Below are 24010 nucleotides of genomic sequence, written 5' to 3' on the forward strand. Positions count from 1 at the left end.
TCCATGCCCTCTTGCTGTTGTACTGTTTCTTCTTTCTGGCATAACTTTTCCTGTGTCTTTCCTTAACTGGTTAATTCCTACTATGCTTGAAGACTCTGCTTAGATGTTACCATCTTTTCAGTTTCCTCATACAGCCTTTGGTTTTGTTTCATGCCTTTTCTGTGGTTCCAGCTGCGCCCTGAGCATATGTCTATCACTGATCACTGAGCCGAGCATACTGCTTTGATATTATCCATTTATATCTAGTAGAGCGTGAGACCCTCCAAAACCAGTCTTGCAGCACAGTGCATAGCACACCCTAAACACAATGAATTCTCATGAAACCACATTGAGCTCCACTTCTCTGTTCTTCTCTCTCTCAGACAGCTTGACCTTTCCTCTCTCAGTTTCTCTTGTTTTGGTCCTAAACATTAGGGTTTATAAGGGTGTTATTCTTAGTCTTCTTTTCTCATTCTGCTTATATTTTGGGGTAATCTTCCTGCTGTTGGATTTGAGTAGTACTAATTAAACCAAGGTTTCCAACTACTCCTGTCTATATCAGAGCTTTCTGATGAGTAGCAGCTTACTGGTAGCCCATCTTTGGATGGTGTGTACACACCTTATGGTCAAGATGTTGTGAACTGAACTCATCATCTCCATGCTTCCCTGCAAAACTCATTTTCTTTTCACGTGCTTTCTATGTACTCTGTAGTTTTGTTAATTTTACCTGTATCTACCCAGTCCTCGAAACTAAGAATTAAGAAGTGATTCAGATTTCATGATCTTTACATATCACACCCTATCACTCATTATACCTTGTTGAATTTATGTTTTAGTACCTATCAAAAGTGTTCTCTCTCTTCCCTGCCTCCTGCCATATATTCAAAGCTGATATTCAGCCAACGTGCAGAAGTATGTCATTGACTGATACATATTCTGTGTTTGGCTTCTGATCTGACTTGCACCTGTGCTCTCCAGTTGTATATTTCAGGTTACCATCTGATAATTAGTCTATAGCACGTTCTAACAGGTGTTTCTGCCTTTAAATGCCCTTCCAGGATACCTCTATTCTACCTCCAATTTCTGAGCTTTCCCCACTTATAATTATCTGTCTAAAATGCAAAAGCCAACATAGAACTTGTTGCCTAATATCCTTCAAAGGATTGAGTTCTGCTTTTGCAAAGATGAAAATGACATACTTTTCTCTATTCCTCCTTCCAATTAGAACTAAAAGTCACAAGCATGTCTAGAACATGAAAAGACAGAAAGGTGGACAGAAGAAGGGAAACTGGTTTTAGGGATCTTGGGACCCAAGGATCAACATGGTGCTAAGACCCCGGGTTTTATTTTTTCTGCGTATATTGTAGATTTCTGCTGAAAAACCTGGCAACACAGAAATGCCAATGATAACAACAAAAAAACTAACCCAAAAACTAAACCAAACACACAGAGAGAGAGACAGAGAGAGAGAGAGAGAAGGAAAAAAGAAACACAATCTCTTAAGCCAAAGGAGTAGGAAAGGGACAACCTAAGTAAAACCCAAAACTTTAGATGGCTCTAGAGTAGGAAAACACCACCGAAAGATCCACGCTGTCTCTCCCCGCCGCCCACCACCACCAAAAGCTGAGTTTAGACTTCTGCATTTGTCGAGCTGTAAGGAGGAACAGTAACCTTCCATCTTCCCGTAGGGTGTCAGAGAAGTTTGACTAGGGAGCCAAGACTTCTATCCCTGCCTAGTAGTAATGAGGACCCCTCAAACTTGCAATGACAGATAAGCCCATAGGAGTCTGGACTTAGACCTCCTCCCACCAATAATGAGGTACCCCTCTTACTCCCTATTGGGGTGGTTTTCAGAGGAGGCCATGCAGGGAGCAGTAACAGGGCACATTTACTTCCCTGATCAGGGAGTTATCAGTGGAAGCCCACTGTTGGAAGTGGAACCCAGCCAGCAGCAGTGAGAAGCATTCTCCCAGTTGGATATCAGTGGAGGCCAAACGAAGTATCTGGATTTCTAACCCTTCCTGTCCCTTCCTCGATGGAGTGAAATTAAAGTAAAGCCATCTGCAACGAAAGATGTCAACATGAGCCAGTCTCCTATTATAATATATACAATATCCAAGCTTTGATGAAAAAAAGAATTACCCCTCATTTCAAGAACTAGAATGACCTCAAATTGATAGAGACAACACTGAGATGGCAGAGATGTTAGAATTATCTGACAAAGATTTTAAAGGAGGCATGATAAAAGTGCTTGCATATGATATTTGAACATTCTTGAGAGAAATGGAAAAATAGAAGGTCACAATAAAGGTATAGAAATTATAAAGGGCAGCCATATGGAAGAAAATTACAATAACCAAAATTAAAACTCATTGGATGGGGTGGGTGAAATAGGTGAAGGGGATTTAGAGGTACAGACTTCCAGTTGTCAAAGAAATAAGTCACAGAGATGGAAAGTACAACATAAGGAATATAGTCAATAATAATTCAATAATGTATCATGACAGATGGTACATGCGTGCACTTCTCGTGGTAAGGATCATGTCATGTATAAACTTGTCAGATCACTGTGCTGTACACCTGAAGCTAATATAACACATTGTATGTCACCTATAATTCAATAATAAATTAAAAAAAAATAAAAGCCCAGTGGATGGCCTCAATACGAGAATGAAGGAGGCAGAGGAAAGAATCAGTGAACTGGAAGAACAAGAGAAGAGAATAGCTGAAAAGAAAAATTAGCAGAGCCTCCGGGACATGTGGAATGATAACACAAGATCTAGCATTTTTGGATCAGAGTCATGAAAGGGGAGGAGGAAGGGAGGGGCCGAAAAAGCATTGAAAAAAAAAAGAAAGAAAGAAAATTTTCAGCTTCTTAAGTTTAGCCAAAAACATGCATCTTTCGATTCAAGAAACTGGGTAAACTTCTAAATGGTTAATCTACGGAAACACACATATACGCGCGTGTGCGTACACACACACACACACACACACACCATAAACTTCTGAAAGCTAAAGACAAAAAGTCATCTTGAGTCTTCGGAGAAAGAAAGGATACCTTCCCTATGGGGGAAAGCCATTTGTTTTTGTTTTTGTTTTTTTAGGATTTATTTATTGAGAGAGAGAGAGTGTGTGAGTGTGGGGTGGGGACAGAGGGAGAGAGAAAATTCTCAAGCAGACTTGCCACAGAGCCTAACTCGGGACTCCATCCCAGGACTCTGAGATCATGACCTGAGCTGCAATCAAGAGTCAGCCGCTGAAGCCAGCTGAGCCTCCCAGGCATCCCGGGAAAACCATTTGAATGACAGGGTCTTTCTTCGGAGGCCAGAGGAAAGTGACACAACATTATTCAAGTGTGGGAAGAAAGGAATTATCAGTCCAGAATCCTATATCCATCAAAATATACTTTGAGAATAAAGAAGTAATAAGGACATTCTCAAGATGAAGAAAAACTTCAGAGAATTTGTCCCCATAGTCCTCCTCTAAAGGAATGGCCAATGGCCAGTTCTTAATGATAAAAGGCTTAATACTTCTTGCGTCTGGACCAAGGCAAGGAGGCTCACTCTCTCCCTCTATTCAACGTAGTCCTGGAAACAGAAAAACATTTTAACCCACTGAGCCATCCAGGCGCCCCCAGAAAAACATTTTAGAAAGGAAGAAAAAAAATGTTTCTTTTTGAGGCTGCGTGATTATCTATGTAGAAAATTATAGAACATCTAAAAAAGTCATAATGAACAAGTGAGTTCAATGAGGTGTCCGGGTACAAGAAGAACACACAGATATGGACTGTAATTCTGTATACTAACAATGAACACCTGTGACTCTGAAGGGCATCATGAGGGATCCTTAAGGAGTGGAATTGTTCTGTGTCTTGGCTATACCAATATCCCAACTGTGATGATCAACTACAGTTTTGCAAGCTGTTAGAACCGCAGAATACTGGGTGAAGGGTGCATGGTCTGTTTTCATGTGAATCTACAATTATCTCGTATAAAAAGTTTAATTCAAAAATTAACAAAAAAATAAGCCTTCAAAGAACTCTTGTCTCTTAAATAACATAATTCAAACTCATTTGCCTGATCCAAGTGATGGATCGTCATCTACTTTTGACTGTGTTTCAAGTCTTATCTCTGATTCCTGGCCTCCGACTCAGCTTCCCACTTACAAATCCTATAATACGGGCATTTATATGAGCAGATCTGACAGGGATTGAGTTATTCCTTCTAGTGAAATTCCACTTTTCTCATCATGTTGCAAAGTGGTCCTTTTTCTTAAGGGATCAAGTTAAATATCATCTCCTCTCTGGTATTTCCTTTGCTTTTCCTTAGGCCAATGGAAGTGTTCTTTGTGTTTCTGTTATACCATCTCGATTTCTCTGACCTTGCAGATTCAGTGCTGTGATGCTGGAAACTCTGAAGACAGGAGATGTTTGTCATTTCTGTAAACCACCCCCACCCCCGCCCCGCCCCACCACCCTGTGCTTTGCACAGGGCCTTCCAGGTGGTAGGTAAAATTTGTTGTGTAAATGAACCATTTGTCAAGGGATTAGTTGACAACTTGAGCTGCACAATACAGAGAAAAAACTTACTTGCTCGATTAATTAAAATAAAACTAAAATAAACTGAAAATGAGTTCTGACTTGTCACCAGTCCAGCAAGTAAAAAAAATATTTATTAACCTCCACAAAATGATCATCCCCCTTTGTCCCCTAATTTTAGGTGCATTATCAAATTAATCTTATTTTATTTTTGTCTGATAAGTGTTTTTTTTTATTTAGGAAGTTAAAATCTCCCACTAAAAATTAAAAATACATTCTTTTCATAGTGAATAGAATAATATAACAGATCACTCATGGACCTTTTCTAAAGAGAAATAAAGTCATATACAGCTCAGTATGTTCAAAGTTTTATTTTCATTTTTATTTATTTATTTTTTAAAAAGATTTTATTTATTTTTTTGACAGGCAGAGATTGCAAGTAGGCAGAGAGGCAGGCAGAGAGAGAGGAAGGGAAGCAGGCTCCCTGCTGAGCAGAGAGCCAGATGCGATCCCAGAACCCTGAGATTGTGACCTGAGCTGAAGGCAGAGGCTTTAACCCACTGAGCCACCCAGGTGCCCTATTTTCATTTTTAATGAATTACAGCATTTCAGAGCTATAAGGTAGATAGTGAATTGGTGAGTGTGATGATATTCTTATATAATGATGAATTTTGATTTAACAAAAATTGATGTTCTGAAGTACTAGTTCATTATGTGCCCAAGTCATCTAGAGTTCATAAAACATCTCTCTTAATGCATGTAAGTGGTTCATGATATTTTATGAATGAATAATGAATGAATCCTTTTTCTCAGCAAAGATCATTTTTTTAATATTCTGGAATTTAATACATACCTATAACTGCATTGGCTGAAAAAACTCAAAAATGGCTATCTTTAAGTTGGAAAATCAGTTTAACTTCTGAATATGTTGAGAGTCACCCACCTGAACTGAAACAATGTGTGTTCCAACAGGAACTCTTCAGGTGGAAAATACGATTTTCGTTTCTGCTATGGAGGACACACAGCTCTGCATGTGCAGGGCGGGAACATTGGAAATCCTGGCTTTCTGCTTTGGCTTTAGCTTCCCAGTAGTTACCAAATTTGTAACACATTTCTGTTTCTTTCATTAAAACAAACAACAACAACAACAAATTCCACAAAAATTCTCAATTCCCTTATCCCCTTGCAGTTAGAACACTTTCTTCATCTTGGAAGGCTTGCCTTCCTCCACAGTCCTCCCCTGTTGGCATCTGTCGCCATCATCCCATTATAGCAGCTTTTGATAATTTCCCTGGATATCTCTATTTTTCAAATGCTAATGGGCATTTTCAGTCCTAATCACTCTTGGCTCCTCAACCCTTGAAGGTTGTTGGATCTCTCTCTTCCCTTCTAAGACACAGCCTGCTCCTGTTTTCCGGAAGTTTTATAATGCTCTTTCCTGCTATAGGTTTTTGCCCATTTGTTGCCTGAAATATATTCCTCAGCTCAAGTGTCTCCTCCTCACGGAAGCCCTCCTTGACCTCTCTGACTAGGTCAAATCTTGTCCTCTCTCGTTAGCGCCTTAGGCTTCCCCCGCTGGCTTGGGTCCCAGATCCTGTTTCATGTTAGTTTGTAGGCCCCTTTGATTTGCTTGTTTGCCCCTGTCTGCTCTAAAGTCTGAGAAGAAATAGATTATCGTAGTGTTTTCTCACCATCAATTCTCAGCTACTAGCCTTTTTTTTTTTTTTTTTTTAAAGTATAGAGGCACCTGGGTGGCTCAGTTGGTTAGGCATCTGGCTCTGACTAGGGTCATGATTGCTGGGTCCTGGGATTGAGCCCCGCATTGGGCTTCCTGCTCACTGGGGAGTCTGCTTCTCTTTCTCTCGCTCTCAAATAAATAAAATCTTTAAGATACACACACACACACACACACACACACACACACACACACATATGCATTAATACATATATCTCACATATAGTCATTTATGACATAAGCATTATGTCTCTTAAATTTTGGTCCAATGCCAGTTGAGAAATACACAAAAACCTGGAATATGCATGTAATCAGTAATAGGTGTCCTTAGCTTTGCTCTTGACATATGTTTGGTTCTAATAAATATTTGTTAAATAAATGCCTGGATGAAGATCAGAAAAAGAAAAAAACTTGATTTTGTAAGTCAAGACTATTTTCTATTATGAAGGACTATGTAATTCTAGTTATCTTTACCAGAGAATTTCATGAACAACTTAAATAATAGGCTTTATTTTTTTAATAAGCAAAGATTTACTGTTATTCATTGAATTGGATGCATTTGAAGTATGCAACTCTAGAAGCCAGTTTAGACTGACCAGTTAAAATATGTAAACCAATTCTGAACAATTCAGTCCTTATTTTTGAGAGGAAGAAAATAAGCAGTGACTTTTTGGAAATTTACTTTATTAATGGAGTGGATTCCAACAGACCTAACCCCAATAACATACAGACCAAGGCATATTTGGTACAGCAGTGTTGTCAGAGTAGAAATGAAACAAGCAACACTTTAATCTAGGAACCTGAAGGTAGAAACAAATTGAGCAACCTGGTATGTGTGTATCTGGTATGTGTATGTGTTGGTAAATGATGGTTATACTCAGAGATGCTTTCTGGCTTCTTTCTTCTGTTTTGTATTTTTCCCCTTTAACAAAAAGCCTGTCATCTGCAGAATCAAAACCCAACACCACTTCTCAAGGTAAAGAAAGCTGGCTGGGCCCTCTTTATTCTTGTCTTTGCTTGGGTACTAATGGACAATGTGTATCTTGTGCACACATTTCGATTACATGATACAGTGGAACCCAGGCTTCTGTAATGACAGCAGTGTGGCTAAGCAAGAAATCAACTAACTTGACAAACATCTCCCCATTATAGTTCTTCCTGAGCCTTTTTATTTCTGAAGTGCCCATTACATTATCTGCTCTTTCTGATTTGAATCTTCTCTCTTCCTAGTGAGTACACCTAAAGATTATTCAATTTTTATCTTCTCAAACAACTCTTAATTGTTATGTTTTCTATTGTTTTTATTAACTATGTGATTTATTTCTTCTCTAGTCTTTATTATTTCCTTGTTTCTGTGAACTTTGGTCTTAGTTGTTCTTTATCTAGTTCCTTGAGATGTAAAGTTAGTTCCTTTTAGATCTTTCTCTCTTTTTTTAATGTCAGGATTTATTGCTATAAACTTCATGTCTTTGTATCACTTTTGCATCCCCTAAGTTTTGGTATGTTGTGTTTTCATTTTTATTTGTCTTGAGATACTTTTCAAATTTTCTTTTGATTTCCTTACTGACCCAATGTTTGCTCAAGAGTGTATTGTTTCCACATATTTATGAATTTTATTGTTTTTCTTACTATTATTGATTTGTAGTTTCATTCCATTGTGGTCAGAAAAGATACTTGGAATGATTTTTCTTTTCTTAAATTTGTTAAGACTTGTTCTGTGGCCTAATGTGTGACCTATGCTGAAGAATGTTTTAATGATTTTATTTGTTTGACAGAGAGAGAGATCACAGGTAGGCAGAGAGGCAGACAGGAAGAGAGGGGGAAGCAGGCTCCCCACTGAGCAGGGAGCCTGATGCGGGGCTCAATCCCAGGACCCTGAGATCATGACCTGAGCTGAAGGCAGAGGCTTTAACCCACTGAGCCACCCAGGGACCCCTGAAGAATGTTTTAAATGCCCTTGAGAAGAATGTATGTTTCTTTGCTTTTGCATGGAAAGATGTTGACCAAGGTGCACAAAGTTTCAGTTACTCAAGATGAAAAAGTTCTGGAGATCTAATATACAGCAACATGACTAATTTAGTTTAAAATACTCTATTGTATGCTTCAAATTTGCTAAGAGGATAGCTTGCAAGTGTTCTCCCCACAAATACACACACACAAAAGAAAAAGAAAATCTTAACTATGTAAGATGATAAATATATTAATTAGCTTGATTGTGTTGATTATTCACAGTGTATATATATGTATCAAAACATCCAAGTTGTATGTGTTAAATACATACAATTTTTATTTGTCAATTATATGTCAGTAAATCTGAGGAAAATTATATAAAACTGCTTGTATATAAAAATATACAAAATATACCAAAATATACTAAAATGGATTTTACCTTAAATTAAAAAAAAGAAAAAAGAAAGAAAGAAAGCCGCTTACTTTTCTTTCGCTAAGTTATTGACTAGCATGGGATGTTAGTTATTGGTCACCTTCAGTTTAACTTGGCGTTAAGTCATAAACTAGTTGATGTACTTGATCTTGATACGGCAGTTGTCATGTCTACGTAGTAACAGTCTCTTTGGAGATCCTCAAGGAGTGAAAGCTTGCTCTCATTTTACACTTGTTTGCTTTTCACAAGTTGTATACCTTAGAGCAGCAAGCCATGTCAGTAAACTCTTAGTATGCTCACTAGGTAAACTAGGACAGATGGCTCTCTTAATAATTCAGCAATTAACTTTGAAGATATGTAGTACATTCTACCTTCTCAGATGATAAATTAGAAGTAGAGGATTTAAGATTCTGAATTGTGATATAAGAATATGGTCAGATTATCTGTGCTATTTATTTTGTTTTCCTTTTATCTTCCTATATGACCTTGAGTAAATTAATTCAACCTCTGCAGGAATCCATTTCTTCATTATTAAAACTAGAGGATTGACGCATGTTCGCCCCATTCTGTACTTCGGTGACTCTTCTCCAAATCAACTATGTCTTTTCCTAGAATGAATATATTATTTGGTAATATGTTTTAACTTTTAATTCCAGAATTCCTTTCAGTTTATTGTCCTAGAAAGTGATGCTAACTCTTAAAATGCATTTACTGAAGGTTTCATTCTAAATTACTGAAAAATTTTCATGTTTGAGAGGAAGCACAGCAGATTAGACTCCCATAGAATGGGCGCCTGGGTGGCTCAGTGGGTTAAAGCCTCTGCCTTCAGCTCAGGTCATGATCTCAGGGTGCTGGGATTGAGCCCCGTTATTGGGCTCTCTGCTGAGCAGGGAGCCTGCTTCCCCCCCCTCCTCTGTGCCTGCCTCTCTGCCTACTTGTGATCTCTGTCTGTCAAATAAATAAATAAAATCTTAAAAAAAAAAAAAAAAAGACTCCCATAGAATGATTCCTGAAATTTTTACCCATTAATTGTTTGGCCTCAGATGAGTTGCTTAACTGCTCTCAACCTCAGTTTCCTCATCTATAAAATATCAATATTAACAGTACTTTTCTTATGTATCATTTAAGTGGTTAATCATGAAAAGCCCTTAGAATAGTTGCCAGGATATAATAAGCTGCTGTTATTATCCAAACATTCGGATTTACTCTTTCCCAGAATAAAGTTCTACAGTACAAACACCAACCATTCATTCCTATGCAATCCAGCCAGCATAATGCTTGAATTTTTGAATTTTCAAATAGTCCACATTTCTTCCTTCAGAATCTGGTAACTCTGCAGCAGTCATCAGAGCACTAACGGCAGCTCCCTTTGGAGCATGTTAATTCTAAGAGCCAGGCAAAGGAATCTATGCACAGGGATGTGTCGATCCTAACAGAATGAGTAGCATATATGGACAATAACCCAGTGATCTGTCCCCTCAAGGATCTGTCTGTCCTTTCAGAGTAGAACTGGTGAGTGAAATAAGAGTGGCTCTGAAGCCTTTCATGTGTGAATAAATCAGTACATTTCATGGCTCACCATTATCCAAACATGTAGAAACTTTCACTTCTATTTTTTGATGGGCTTTATCATTACTAGTTTATAAGCTGTGTATATCTTTGAAGACTTCAGAATATTCAGCTTGATAATCGCTCACTGAATCCTCTTTTCCTGAAGGAAGAGTTTAGGTACCCTTTATCTATTCTAATGATTAGTGTGAGGATGAGCTCTACACTTCCTTTTTTGCATGGGAATCAGATAAAATAATGTAGATGGAATTAGTTTGAAAGGCTCACAGAATATCACAATATATGGGGCGCTTGGGTGGCTCAGTTGGTTAAGCAACTGCTTTCGGCTCAGGTCACGATCCTGGAGTCCTGGGATCGAGTCCTGCATTGGGCTCCATGCTTGCCAGGGAGTTTGCTTCTCCCTCTGACCCTCCCCCTTCTCATACACGTGCTCTCTCTCTCTCTCTCTCATTCTCTCTCTCTCTCAAATAAATAAAATCTTAAAAAATATATCACAATATATATGTATAATTGGTAAAATAGGACTACATACACATATTTTAGACATCATTATAATCACTTTGTATACATGGATCAAAACATTTTCCGGTTTGAAAGTCTTAAAGTTTGAGAATATTGAGGATACTACTTTAATGAATTTCAAATTATTTTTGTATTGAACACTCTTCAGACCATCCACAGGTACTTTCAGTGCACTTACCACCTTCTTTATGCACTGGACCTGCTGTCTCCATGAAGACATCCTGTGATGTCTTTTCCACACATGGACCTTCTGAATTCTTATCCCTTTCGGGGTCTCATTTTAAAAATGTAACTGTTGCTTCCATGTATAGAGTTGTCTTCTTTTTGTAAAAATTTTGCATTTCCCATGTTAACTGGTTTTCTCGAATTTGGTGATCCATTTTTATTTTAAAGACAGAGATTCGCTTCTTTTGAAGACTAGTAGCCATGATGTTGCTAAGTAGTGCGGTCAAAGGCACACATCAGAGCCTTCTCCCGCTCTTATCTAATGGAAAATTATTTCCTTCTTTATTCTTTTTAATCTAGTATAACAACAATGTACTTTTATGTATATACCGAAGGAGAAAAATGATGACACAGTTATTACTCTGATTCAGGCTATATAATTTGATCTTCTCAATCGGAAAAGATTACAATGCTGATGCCAGCACCTTTTAGATTTCTCACATGACTAGTTGTTCAAAGATATTTATTTCTGACTTTACTTTTCTCTCTGTGTGCCCATGTTTTATGTTGGAGCAAGCAAGTGCAGCTCCTGTCGTGGGTCCATCAACACTGTTTACTGGTGCCTGTTTTGAGCTCAGTATTTCCTCGGGGTTGATAAGGAAACAGAATAAATACCAGATACACTCCTGGTCCTGAACACAGACAAGATAGTCAAAGAACTAAGATGAATGGGAAGGACAGAAAGGAAACAAACCAAAACACCACCTGACTGAGAACTTTCTTGCACGGTGTAGAAGATACAAAACTTTCTTCAGAAATTACATTGAGCCATTGCCTGTGGTAAAGACTCTACATTTAATTCTTGTACCCGTTTTGATGCAATTTTCTGATGATGGAACTAAATAAGGATCAAAGATATTAAACAAGCTGACTTATGTTACATAGCTGGTAAGTGGCAGTTTGGATTCCACCCTGGCTCAAAATCTGTCTACTAGTATCTGAGGGGAAGTTTAGAATTAGAGTAGACCGGGAAAGCTCTGTGGGTGAAGCAGTTCCAGTAGTAATCATAGCTACCATTGATTGGGTGTTGGGTGATAGATAACTATTATACACCCATGGGATAAATATTTTGAGTCCCTATTTACAGCTGTAGAGACTGAAGGTCAGAGGCATTAAGTAACTTTACCAATGGCACACAATTGACAGAGCTGGGATTTGAAACAAAGTTCTCTGACTCTCTACCCGTAATTTAGAGATGAACAATTGGGAAATTACCGAATAGTGCCAGCTAGTGGCCAGAACCAGGGTATCAGTGACCTTTAAGGAAAGGGCAGGATATTAGGGTGTCAGGTGGATATCGTAAGGTAGAGCCCAGTAGGAGGTTGAGAATAGCTCTGCTGTCTTTAGCGAGGACAATGGTGGTTACCACCTGAACTGTGGTCATTCCTGCTTGTAGAGGGGGAAAGAGTATTTTTAGTTTTGGTAGTGTCAATCTTAAAGCTGCTCCTCGGACATTTGTATGGTATCAGGAAGGTGAAGTTCGAAACTCAGAAGAACTTTCAGAATTAGAGGATGTAGAAGAGTTCATAATTTAAGTCCCTGAGGTGATTAAGGTACAGAGAGGTAAAGATTATGAAAGGGAAGCTATAAAAACTGTGAGGGAAAAATTAACAAGGCAGTGGGAGAATCAGAAAGATGGTATCGTGAAGAGGAAGGGGGCTTTCCAGAAGAGGGGGCATCAGCAGGGCCAGCTGCTTCAGAAGGAGGTCTGGGAGGACAACAGCTGAAGAGAGTTTTTGCAAGTAAGGTGTCATTGGTCAGCAATGCCATAGGAGGTCTGTGTTTGTTTTGTTTTTGAACATGGGGGCAATATTAGGATGTTTGGAGGTAATTTTAGGTAAATTATTGGATGGTGTGGAGTAGCCAGGCTTTGTACAACCTCAGGCTGAATTGCAGCATACATACAGAATAGCCACACTTTACTTCCTGGGCAGAAATCTGCTAGCGTGATAAAAGCAAGAAGCCGTTTAATTTCTCTGCTTATAGCAAAGTGTAACTGCGCACTCTGAGTAAGGAAAGCCTGAGTTTGTCTCTGAGTATGGTTAGCAGTGATGGCTCCTCAGCGTGGAGGAATTCAGAGGTGAGCGCTCTCCTGCTTGAAGCCACGAGCTAACAGCTACCCTAGTGATACACACTCTCTGTGACTGCTGGAAGTGGTAAATATGTCAGAGGCCCTCATTAGCTCAGCAAAATTACCAATTCCAATGCTCTGCTTCATTTACTTGGCACTAATACTTTCAGAGGTAAGCATCTTTTTAGTGGGACAGATGGACTCTTATGACCTGGGTGGAAGCAATGGCTTATTCATTGGAGGGTAGCCTCATCATAAGGCCCCATATGGTCTACTCTCTGCGATCCGGGAGAGGGCAGGGGAAGAACCAAGCCAGAAGGGATAGTTCTCTCTTTTTTTTAAATTCAGCTTTATTGAGGTACAATGGACAAAACGGTAAGATATTTAAAGTGTGAATCATGTCATCTTCCATTTTTTTTCACCAGTGTTTTATGGTTTCCAGAGTACAGGTCTGTCACCTCTTTGGTTAAGTTCATCCCTAGGTATTTTACTCTTTCTGGTGCAATTGTGAATGGAGTGGTTTTCTTAATTTCCCTTTCTGCTACTTCATTATTAATGTATAGAAACGCCCCTGATACCTGAGTATTAATTTTGTAGCCTATGACGTTACTGAATTCATTTACTACTACTAGTATGAGGGAGTCTATATATATATGCATCATGTCATAATCATCTTCAAATAGTGGCAGTTTTACTTCTTCCTTACCAATATGGGTGCCACGCTGTTTCCAAGATCTAGACAGAAAATCTTTGAGGAGGTTTCTATGTTGGGGAGGCTCTCATGCCTAGAAACCTTGGCTAAGGACTCCTTTTTTAGAATCCGATCAGATTGACTTATCTCCCTAGGAAGATGAATGTCTACACATTAAAAAGATCAGAATACTCATAAACTTCCCCGAAGTCCAGTCAAAAACCCTTCATCTAAAAGATTAAAATAAAATCCTTTCAAGCTTTGATACAACCAAACAAAACCCTCAACACTGAAATTAGCTTCCAGAAGTCTCTGGCAACACAGGATCAGCAGCTGGCCTGGGGCTGTTCTTCCCGACTGTGGAGAAAGGATCATTGTGTTCAGGGTGCTAGGTCCTATAAATCATAATATATAGGTACAGTCTGGAGTCTAGTTTATAGAGCAAGACATAAAGAATGAGGCAATTCTTCCCAATTATTTTCTCAGTGAAGGGGCCCCCTATAGTCAGATTTCAGTTATCAGTATATATTTTTTTATTAATAGTTGGATTGGCTCATTTATTTATAACAGGTGGGAAAAGGCTCATGTTGAGGTCCAGGCTCATCCTCTAGGCTGATGAGGCAGGTGGTATTGCCTAACCTCAAGTAATGCCTAATATCTAAGGACTACGGTTTTCAACCCAGGCTGCAGATTAGAATTATTTAGGGTACCCGTGAAACATTACAATACAGGCCCAACTTAGGCCAATTATATCAGAATCTCTGGGAGCGGGAAACAGACACGGATACCTTTCAGAAGCATCATGAGCAGGGCTTGTGGATGGTTTAGTTGGTTTAGCATCTGCCTTCAGCTCAGGTCTTGATACCAGGGTCTTGGGATCAAGCCCCATGTCAGGCTGCTTGCCAAGCTGGTAGTCTGCTTCTCCTTCCTTCTGTGTCCCTTCCCACCCCTTGCTCATGCTTTCTCTCTCTCAAATAAATAAATAAGAACTTTAAAATAAAATAAAAGAAAGCACCCCATGAGTCAGATTAGATAGCGGTATGGATAGATAAAGGAAAGCAAGGTAGCAGCATATCCCCACAGGTGAGGCCCATGAAATTATGGGAAATCTCTAGCAAATAATCTATGAAGTGAGTCAATATAAATTCTTAGTTATCAATTGTATTTATAAGCAACTTTTTACTCCTTAAAAGAGAATCTGCTGTAGTAACAAAATCCTAGACCTGAAGGTCTTAAGGCATAGAGCAGTTCTCTGATTGGGGTCTAAAGCGGCAGTAATGTTTTCAAGATTGGAACAAGATAATGTGAGTTATTGAGAGAGGGACTTTACAGAAGAAAAAGCCCATTTTCCAAAGAGGCTGTACACTCATTTGGTTCATATTTCAAAACACATGAAAGGGTAAAGAGTGCAAATCTCACTGTCCTCTGTTCCCAGCTCTTCAATTTCTCTGACTTGGAAGCAATCTTCTGTATCTTCTGGATTCTTCTTACATAAGAAATCCCCCCTCCTTTATTTTCATACACATGGCATCATCCAAATGATATGCGGACTATTCTGCATTTTGCTTTCCTTTTGCTAAATATTATATCCTGGGGAACTGCTTATGTTTTAACAAGTCTCAAGTTTAGATGTTGCATGCCCAAACTTTCATCCTTCGGTAAAGACACGAGGCATGTAGTAGAGATTTAACAAATGCTATTGCCAATGTCATCCCATTTCCAAAATAAACAAGCTGGCACTGCTGTACCTGTCTGCTGAAATTAAATTCAGAACTAATCTATAAGGGATGTTGCTGTCTTCACCTTAGAACTGCAGTACAAACATGCCTTTGGTGATATTCTCAGAAGTAGTGTTCAAAGAGACCAGATGTATTTCTTTCTTTTTTTTTTTTTTTTTAAAAGATTTTATTTATTTGACAGAGAGAGATCACAAGTAGACGGAGAGGCAGGCAGAGAGAGAGAGAGAGGGAAGCAGGCTTCCTGCCGAGCAGAGAGCCCGATGCGGGACTCCATCCCAGGACCCTGAGATCATGACCTGAGCCGAAGGCAGCGGCTTAACCCACTGAGCCACCCAGGCGCCCCCCAGATGTATTTCTAATCCTGCCACCAAAAGAGGCAAGAACCTCAGCTGACTTGGAAATTTTTATGTCAAAGTCCGAGAAACTACAAGTAGCTTTGACACCAAGCCTTTGGATAAACTGAAATCATAGGATTAATGAAGAAAATGATTTTTTTTTTTTTTTTCTCAAAGATCTAACTCTAGTGTTTAAGCTTGTCTTTGTCTTGGTAAGGGACTGTCTTTCACTACTTCCCAGTGCTGACCCTGAACCTCAGTAGGGATTATGTGAGAAGCTGAGACATCAGTTGGTTTTCTAATTCACAGTCTATCATCTCTGATTCCTGTGAACACATTGACTCGTAAGTGGTAGAGAATTGTATGCGCACCTTAATCTTCAGGTATTTATCTATCTTGGTTTCTATGCTTTGTACCATCACTCACCACATCATAAATATTAGCTGTTGATGTTTTGTAAATCTCTGATGTTAAAAATTCATTATTTCTAATAGCTGTAAGCTTAGAATCTCTGCTTTGCCACTGGAGGGATTGCTTTTTGCTTTTGGTTTCTGGGTAGCAATGGACACTTTAGCCATTAGTTTGGGGAAGGAATAAAAGCAAACAGTAATATCAATTTGAGTTTTGCGCAGTTTTTAAGTTATTGTTACCTTTTAGCCACATTACTGCTTTTGGTGTATATGTTTGTTAAAAATCCCCAGAGTTTTAGAATCTTCCTACTTTTCTGTTGAAGAGTGTTTGGCTGTTGCTCCTCACTGAATATGCAAGTTCTGGAATCAGAGTCATTTTCTCCAGGCAACTCAGTGTGGTTAGTGTGTTATTATTTTTAAAAATTACTGTAAAGGAATTATATTGCCTGTGTGTGCACACATGTACATATATGTACACAAGCTTGTGTGTTTACAGGACGGCAGGGGAGGACAGTGTTCAATAAACCAATAAGCCTTTGAGTCACTAAATTCTAAAACAGCGAAACATATCATAGCATCGAAAAATTCTGTGGGAATGGGTAATAAAATGCAAAAATCTGGGGCGCCTGGGTGGCTCAGTGGGTTAAGCCGCTGCCTTCGGCTCAGGTCATGATCTCAGAGTCCTGGGATCGAGCCCCGAATCGGGCTCTCTGCTCAGCAGGGAGCCTGCTTCCTCCTCTCTCTGCCTGCCTCTCTGCCTGCTTGTGATCTCTGTGTCAAATAAATAAATAAAATCTTAAAAAAAAATAAAATGCAAAAATCTGAACCTTTTGAGATCAGCTAACTTACAAACGAATATGGTGAGATTATATGCATCACTTCCTTTAGTGTCCTAATAGGAATGCTATGTTATCATGATTTTTATGCTCAATAAATAGACTATTGATGAAAATGTATTTGGTGTGTTTCAGAATTATAATACTAATTATTATTTATAAAAAGATATGGTAGAGTTTTTAACTAATATTCCGTGTTTAAGCCGCCATTATCATTAGACATAATTAATTGAAGGCATTATAAAATATATCAAATTGTGTCCTCTATGTTGGTAATCATGGTGTAGCATTTTGTTATGGTACTAATATCACCGTTTTGTGAGTATATATTATCTTTGTCCCATAACACTGGAACTGTAGTGGAATTCAATTCCAATTGGCTATAAAATATCTTTCTTCAGTGGAGGTCAAACTACTTTAGAGTATTATCTCAGTGCTTTTAGCTTATCGAGGAAATATTGGAAAAGTGATTTATTTTTATTTAGTAGGCGAGAAAATGGCAGCATAGACAGGGAAAGTCAATTGTATAAAGTCAGTTAATAAATCATCTTTATGTGGGTGAGATCAAGTTTCCAAAGTCACAATCTCATACACCAAGGCCTGAACAGTGCCCAAGACAGATAGAAAAAGTAAAAGTCAAATTTTCACCTCACTGCCTTCAAAAGAATAAACCTGCTGGTTCGTTTTAGACGGATGTGCTCAAGGCTTCAAAATTTGTGAGTCAAGTTATGTAGATGAGTTGCCAGATTATATCTGACAGCTTTTTGTACTATATTAACATGTTGACCTGTATGAGGTGGTAAGGGAATAAATTGAAATTAAGTGCTTTGGGATAGTTGTGTTAATAAAAATGAATTTCTAGTTGCAATAAATACTTTGGTTTTAAAAAAACAAAAGAAAAAGCAACAAAATATGAGAAAAAGGTTCTATTTAAAAATATATATATATGTATACTTACATTAAAGACTATTGGGGGTAATCATTTTAAAAAAAAAGAAAACACAAACTGATAACACCCTATCCAAGATCCAAGTAGATGCAGATAGTGAATTGGAATTCACGAATACTGTGGTTGGCCTCTTCTTATCATCCGTTCATTTATTAGTCTCTGTTGGGGGAGAGGTCTCAGTTTACTACTAGCAGCAACTTCTTTCCTCTTTTTACCATATCAATGTTTCCCAAGTGTGTTTCACAGAATATAAGATCCATGAAATGTGCATATAGGGGGTGTGGACAGAGAAGTTTAGGAAAGATTACATATAGTAACCATCTTTTGGGAATTTCTGATGTTCTTTAACCCTTTAAGTCTTTAAGAAATGGTTGAAAATCAGAAACCTGTTTTCCTTTTTTTATCCCAACCCCCCCAAAAAGGATTTGCTTGTGTGTGAAATATATGTGTGTGTGTGTGTGTGTCTGTGTGTGTGTGTATAATATGTATTTTTTTCACATAACATATATTAGCATTCCAGGCACCTTGCTCTAGAATCAGAGGAAGAAGTAGCGGTATTGAGAATGGATTGAGAAATAAGGGGGTATAGTTGGGCCAACATAGATTTTTGTAGAATCACTGATTTATGTATGCCATGTTCATTTTCCATTTCACAGAAAAGTCTATTAAAAGATGCTTTGGGGGACGCCTGGGTGGCTCAGTGGGTTAAGGCCTCTGCCTTCGGCTCAGGTCATGATCTCAGGGTCCTGGGATTGAGGCCTACATCGGGCTCTCTGCTCGGCAGGGAGCCTGCTTCCCCCTCTGTCTCTGCCTGTCTCTCTGCCTACTTGTGATCTCTCTCTCTCTGTCAAATAAATAAATAAAATCTTTTTTTAAAAAATGCTTTGGGGGGCACCTGGCTGGCTCAGTCAGTTAAGCAATAGCCTCTTGATTTGGGCTCAGGTCATGATCTCTCAGGGTTGTAAGATCCAGCCCCACATCTGGCTCTGTGCTGAGCATGGAGCCTATTTGGGATTCCCTCTTTCTCTTTCTCCCTCTGCTCCTCCCCGCAGTGTGTTCTCTCACTCTTAAAAAAGGAAAAAAAAATGCTTTGTGTCCTTTTGATTACATATTCTATAAAAATTTTTAGATTTTTATTCATGGGTTTTCCACTGACTTTGTTAAATGTCATTTTGAGACTATAGAAAAGATACGTTTGTGGATATCTTACTGAATTTTTTTTTTAAGTCATAGAAGTTGCTTTCCTTGGAGTGAGGCATTTAATTGGGAAAGTTATTGTTCAGAAATCCCTGTGATTCCATATCTTTTTCTCTTCCCAAACACTTGGAGAATTGTTATAGTCACTTTTTTTTTTTTTTGAGATTTTATTTATTTTTAAAGAGAGTGTGTGAACTGGAGGGAGGGACAGACAAAGAGCAAGAGGGACTGTCCTGCAGACCAGTCTGAGTAGGGAGCCAGATGTAGGGCTCTATCTCATGACCCTGAGATCATGACCAGAGCTGAAATCAGGAGTCCACCGCGTAACCCACTATTGTCACTTTTAAAAGTATTATGAGGGTGCCTGGGTGGCTCAGTGGGTTAAAGCCTCTGCCTTCGGCTCAGGTCATGGTCCCAGGGTCCTAGGATCGAGTCCCGCATCGGGCTCTCTGCTCTGCGGGGAGCCTGCTTCCTCCTCTCTCTCTCTGCCTGCCTCTCTACCTACTTGTGATCTCTATCTCTCTCAAGTAAATAAATAAAATCTTTAAAAAAAAGAAATAAAAGTATTATGAAAAAGAGTGTTAAAGTTAGAAATTCGTAGCAATCATATTTGTCCTTTAGTTTACCCACCTAAACAATGTATTTAATTTCTTGGCTAACGGAAGAATGTTTTATGTTATTAATTTGAATGTGATCTCTATTTCCTGTCCTTTATCTTTCAAAACTCAAGAAAGGAACAATTGCAGCTTGAAAAGCTTTCAGGATGACGTAATGGGAGTAAATGGCCTCTCCGAAGCCTGGGCATTTGGTTTGTTTTATTTACGATAGAACATGGGGATATTTTAAAACCAAGATTTGTGGAGCACCCCATCTTATTAATATTGCTGTGTTAAATGTGTAAGTATTGAACTGTCAGTGAAATATGAGACATTTTACCCGGTGACATTTTAAATGAATCTCATTGTAGGGAAAGCCTGTGGGAACACCAGATGCTGGTGCTTATTTCCGCGTGCTCGCAGAGCATGGAGTAGCTGCCTTGTTTACAGCACCGACTGCAATTAGAGCCATCCGTCAACAGGACCCTGGGGCAGCCTTGGGGAGGCAGTACTCTCTGACAAGGTGAACTTGGGATGCACGGGGCAAATTACATGAAAAACTGCAATCAGAATGAATAACTGAACATTATAGATACTTTTTGGCACTCCAATACCTCTCTGGAAAGAGCCAGAAGACTCTGGATGTTATTAAGAATGACTGTTCTAAACATAGCTTTGAATCCGTTAGAATTTTAGCTATACTATGACTATTTTTTAATACCAGATTGTGTTTATTTCAGTTCAGTTCTTACCAAAATATTTCTCCTTTTGAAACCACGGTGCCTATATTTCCGTTAAAGTAACATGCTGACAATGACTTAAAATGCATTTATACATATATAATACTATCTGTCTGTCTTTTGAAAATAGAATAATGATGTAAATAGAAGGAAAATATTATTTGATTTCATATATACAGATAAAATATGAAAATTATACTCCAAGTTAGTGTTGTTGAAAGAGTGGAGGAAATTGTTTTTCTGTTGTTTTGTGCTAATATGCTCTGAATAGTTGAAATATCTTTTGCTGGTTTATTGACATCCATTTCAGTTTAATGATATGTATATTCAAAGATAATTATAGCAATTTGTATCTTCAAGGCAGTTTCCAGCATCAACTCTTTTTAAACCTCTTTGAAATTGGTCCCTGCTATCATCAGCTAAAAGAAGGGTTTTATAATTTCTTCAAGTCGAACAATGGGTTTGAGTTATTGTTTTGAATTTTTTAACTTAAATGCCAAGAGTTATGAATTTTATGTTGTTAAAACCCAAAGCAGGAGTTAAAATAGATATCATACCCTGATTGCAGGTGGAAGCAAGACGCCTTCAGTTTGGGCTTTCAGTGGTTTTGTTTTTGGTTCTTGTCCTTCTAATTTTTTGTTTTAGGAAACATTAGATCTGGATTTACATAAAAGTTTACCCATAATCTAAAGAATACATTCATTAAAATAAAACTGTTCGTAAAATGAACCTTCCATTACAATATTTCTACTCACCCTCACTTTGTCCCTTTGTTTACTACATTTCAATTTTATTTTCTCCATTTCAGCCAAAAGGATAGAAAAGTAGATTTTTGTTAATAACCTCTTAGGTTGTGGACAATCTCCATGGCTTAGACAGTTCTGGGGAATTTTGAAGAAACTGTGACTGTAGTTCTTTGCACTCTTTCCTAACAAATGCATTCTGACTGCAGGGTTGTAAAGTTGTGTGTGACTTGCAAGCCAAGGAAGGTCTCTTATTTGCGACATCATCATCTTTTCCCATTTGTACATGGGTTTTAGACGTTCTCTGTTATTGTGAAGGCAGAAACCTTTTCTAATTGTACTAGCATACAAAGCAGACACTAGTACTGGATGCCTATTAAATCATCACTTTTTTTTTCCAAACTAATAGTAATATGGAATATGAGATTTTAGTGTAAGAGAAATTGCAGTAAGTTCCCCCTGATAATGCCCTTCTGTCTTTAGGAACCCAAGTTACTCATGATGGTTTGCACATATTTTTAAATAGATATTTAACGATGTACACCTTCAGCTATTCAAATCACTACTGTTAATAAATACAAACATTTACTAATTACTACGTGCTCTAGCGGTCTAAGCACCTCTCATTCAGTTATCACTATAAGTAGGAATTGATTATCCTCATTTTACAGATGGGTAGTATTAGGACAGGAAAATTTAAGAAACTCTTGAGAAAGAAACTAACTCAGGCAATCTGACAAGGGCGCACATCCTTCACCCAGACATATTCTTATGAGAGGTATACTAAGAAACTAACTTGACCCAGGCATTTTTGTCATTCATGGCATAAAAGCAGCTTTTACTTCTTGTGTATTTTCAGCCTATTCAAATAATACCTTCACTGAACTTCTGTAATAGATTCTCACTTGTGAACTAAAGGGATGTGAGAAGGGCCTCATTAAAAAAATTTTTAGGGGCACCTAGGTGGCTCAGCTGGTTAAGCATCTGCCTTCAGCTCAGGTCATGATTCCACAGTCCTGGGATCAAGCCCCACATCAGGCTCCCTGCTCAGCAGGGAGTCTGCTTCTCCCTCTCCTGCTGCTGCTCCCCTAGCTTAGGCTCACTCTCTCTCTCTCTCTCAAAAAAATAAAATCTTTAAAAAAAATTTTTTTTTAAAACAAGGAAATTTTAAATTTTAAAAACAGGGAAACCAAAGCCCTCAAGAGTTGAGTTTGGGTTGGAGACACAATTAACACCAGGACTCAAATCTTTTCATGCAGCCATACCTTTCGTTTTATAGTTCTGTTCAAGACATTTCATACTTAGTGAACTGACATTCACCAGGTGTTATAATGGGAGGTTCACGGTTTTTCTGTAGAGTTTGTGTTCTCTCTTCTCTTACGGGACATTTCCAATGATGAAATTGTGTTTTTCAGATGAGTTACATATCTCATTAAAGATTGTTTTAAAATAAATTTGGAGATTTGCCAAAGATTTTCACTCCCGAAGCAAATTTCAGAGGGTATTCTGAAATAGGGAGCTAAGCAGAACTATAAATTCATTTTATGATCGTCAATTAGAAGTCAGAAGCACAGATTAGAGGTCATCCACTGTAATCATCTCATTTTACAACTGAGAAGATGTTGTCACAAAGAGGTGAAGCGACATGCCGGGATTCCAGAGCCACCCTGCAGCAAAGCTGGGACAAGGCAGTACCGGTGCTATAGTTAAGATTCTTACTCTGGAGTTAGACACCCTGGGTTCAGGTCTGCCACTTAACCAGTTATGTGACCTCAAGAAAGCTACACAGCCTGTGTTCTTTTTGCCCTCCTCCTTCTGCATTCCCCACCTCCTCCTTCCAGAACATAAGTGTCGTAGTTATCATCATCATTTTCCCATGATCTGCTAGTTCAGTCTTAATCAAGTTAGAAAAATTCAGTTCTGCTACTTCCATTCAGGGTATCACAGTCCCTAACACTCTGATGCAGCCCTTTTTTCCAGTTGCGTAATAATGAAAGAATACAAAAAGGAAAAACCAGAGCACCAGAGATGAGCTCAAAAATAAAGTCAGCGTGTCTGCGGATTGGAAATAGAATCGATGTGCAAAGTAGGACACAGGGCTGAAGCTAGAGGCTTGCTAGGTGTCCAAGCAGGCGTTGGCTGCACAGTGTTCTCATTGTGGTGTCAGAGCCGACTCATGACTTGACCATGCAGTGTGGCGTGACACCTCACACACGACAAGAGCTTGCTAATGATGGTGAGAGCGTGTTTTCTGGACTGGGACTGAGAGCAAGCTTTGGTCTAGAAGTCTGAATGAGACAGAGAACAGCCCAGCATTTGGAGAATTAAACTGCCCACCTGCTGTCCTAGAATAGGATCTCTGATATCCTGAGTATCACTGTGTGTTAATAACAATTCTGGACCATCACTGTGACACGGCATCACTTCATGCCCCGCAAACCTATTGGACAGAGAGGGTGATCATAAGAGAGGGAGCGTGAGATAAAAATAACAACAGAGAACCTCTTTTTCTTCTACTCAAGACACTGGTACAGGAGCAGGGATCAACAAACACACTAATGAAGTTGAATAAAGTATCCCATTGCTATGGAAACCTGATTTACAGAGGAGGTAGCTTAACAAATAAGTGGAAGAAGGAGAGACCCTTAAAGAAATTGGTATTGGAACAACTGGCTGTATATAGAGGAAAAATGTGTTCCCTACCGTGTACGCTACACAAAAATAAATATCAGCTGGATTCAAGGCCCTAAAAT

At 38.6% G+C, this 24010-nt stretch overlaps 1 protein-coding gene across 1 annotated transcript in view; it reads left to right on the forward strand.

Moving 5' to 3' along the window:
- Positions 1-24010, forward strand: part of ACSS3 (acyl-CoA synthetase short chain family member 3) — a 155912-nt gene that overhangs the window by 69723 nt on the left and 62179 nt on the right. The window contains exon 8 of the mRNA XM_047740345.1: positions 20146-20297. Within this exon, the coding sequence (XP_047596301.1) occupies positions 20146-20297 (152 nt within the window). The remainder of the gene's footprint in view (positions 1-20145; positions 20298-24010) is intronic.

The sequence above is a fragment of the Lutra lutra genome, chromosome 8, assembly GCF_902655055.1.
Source record: "Lutra lutra chromosome 8, mLutLut1.2, whole genome shotgun sequence".
NCBI lineage: Eukaryota > Metazoa > Chordata > Mammalia > Carnivora > Mustelidae > Lutra > Lutra lutra.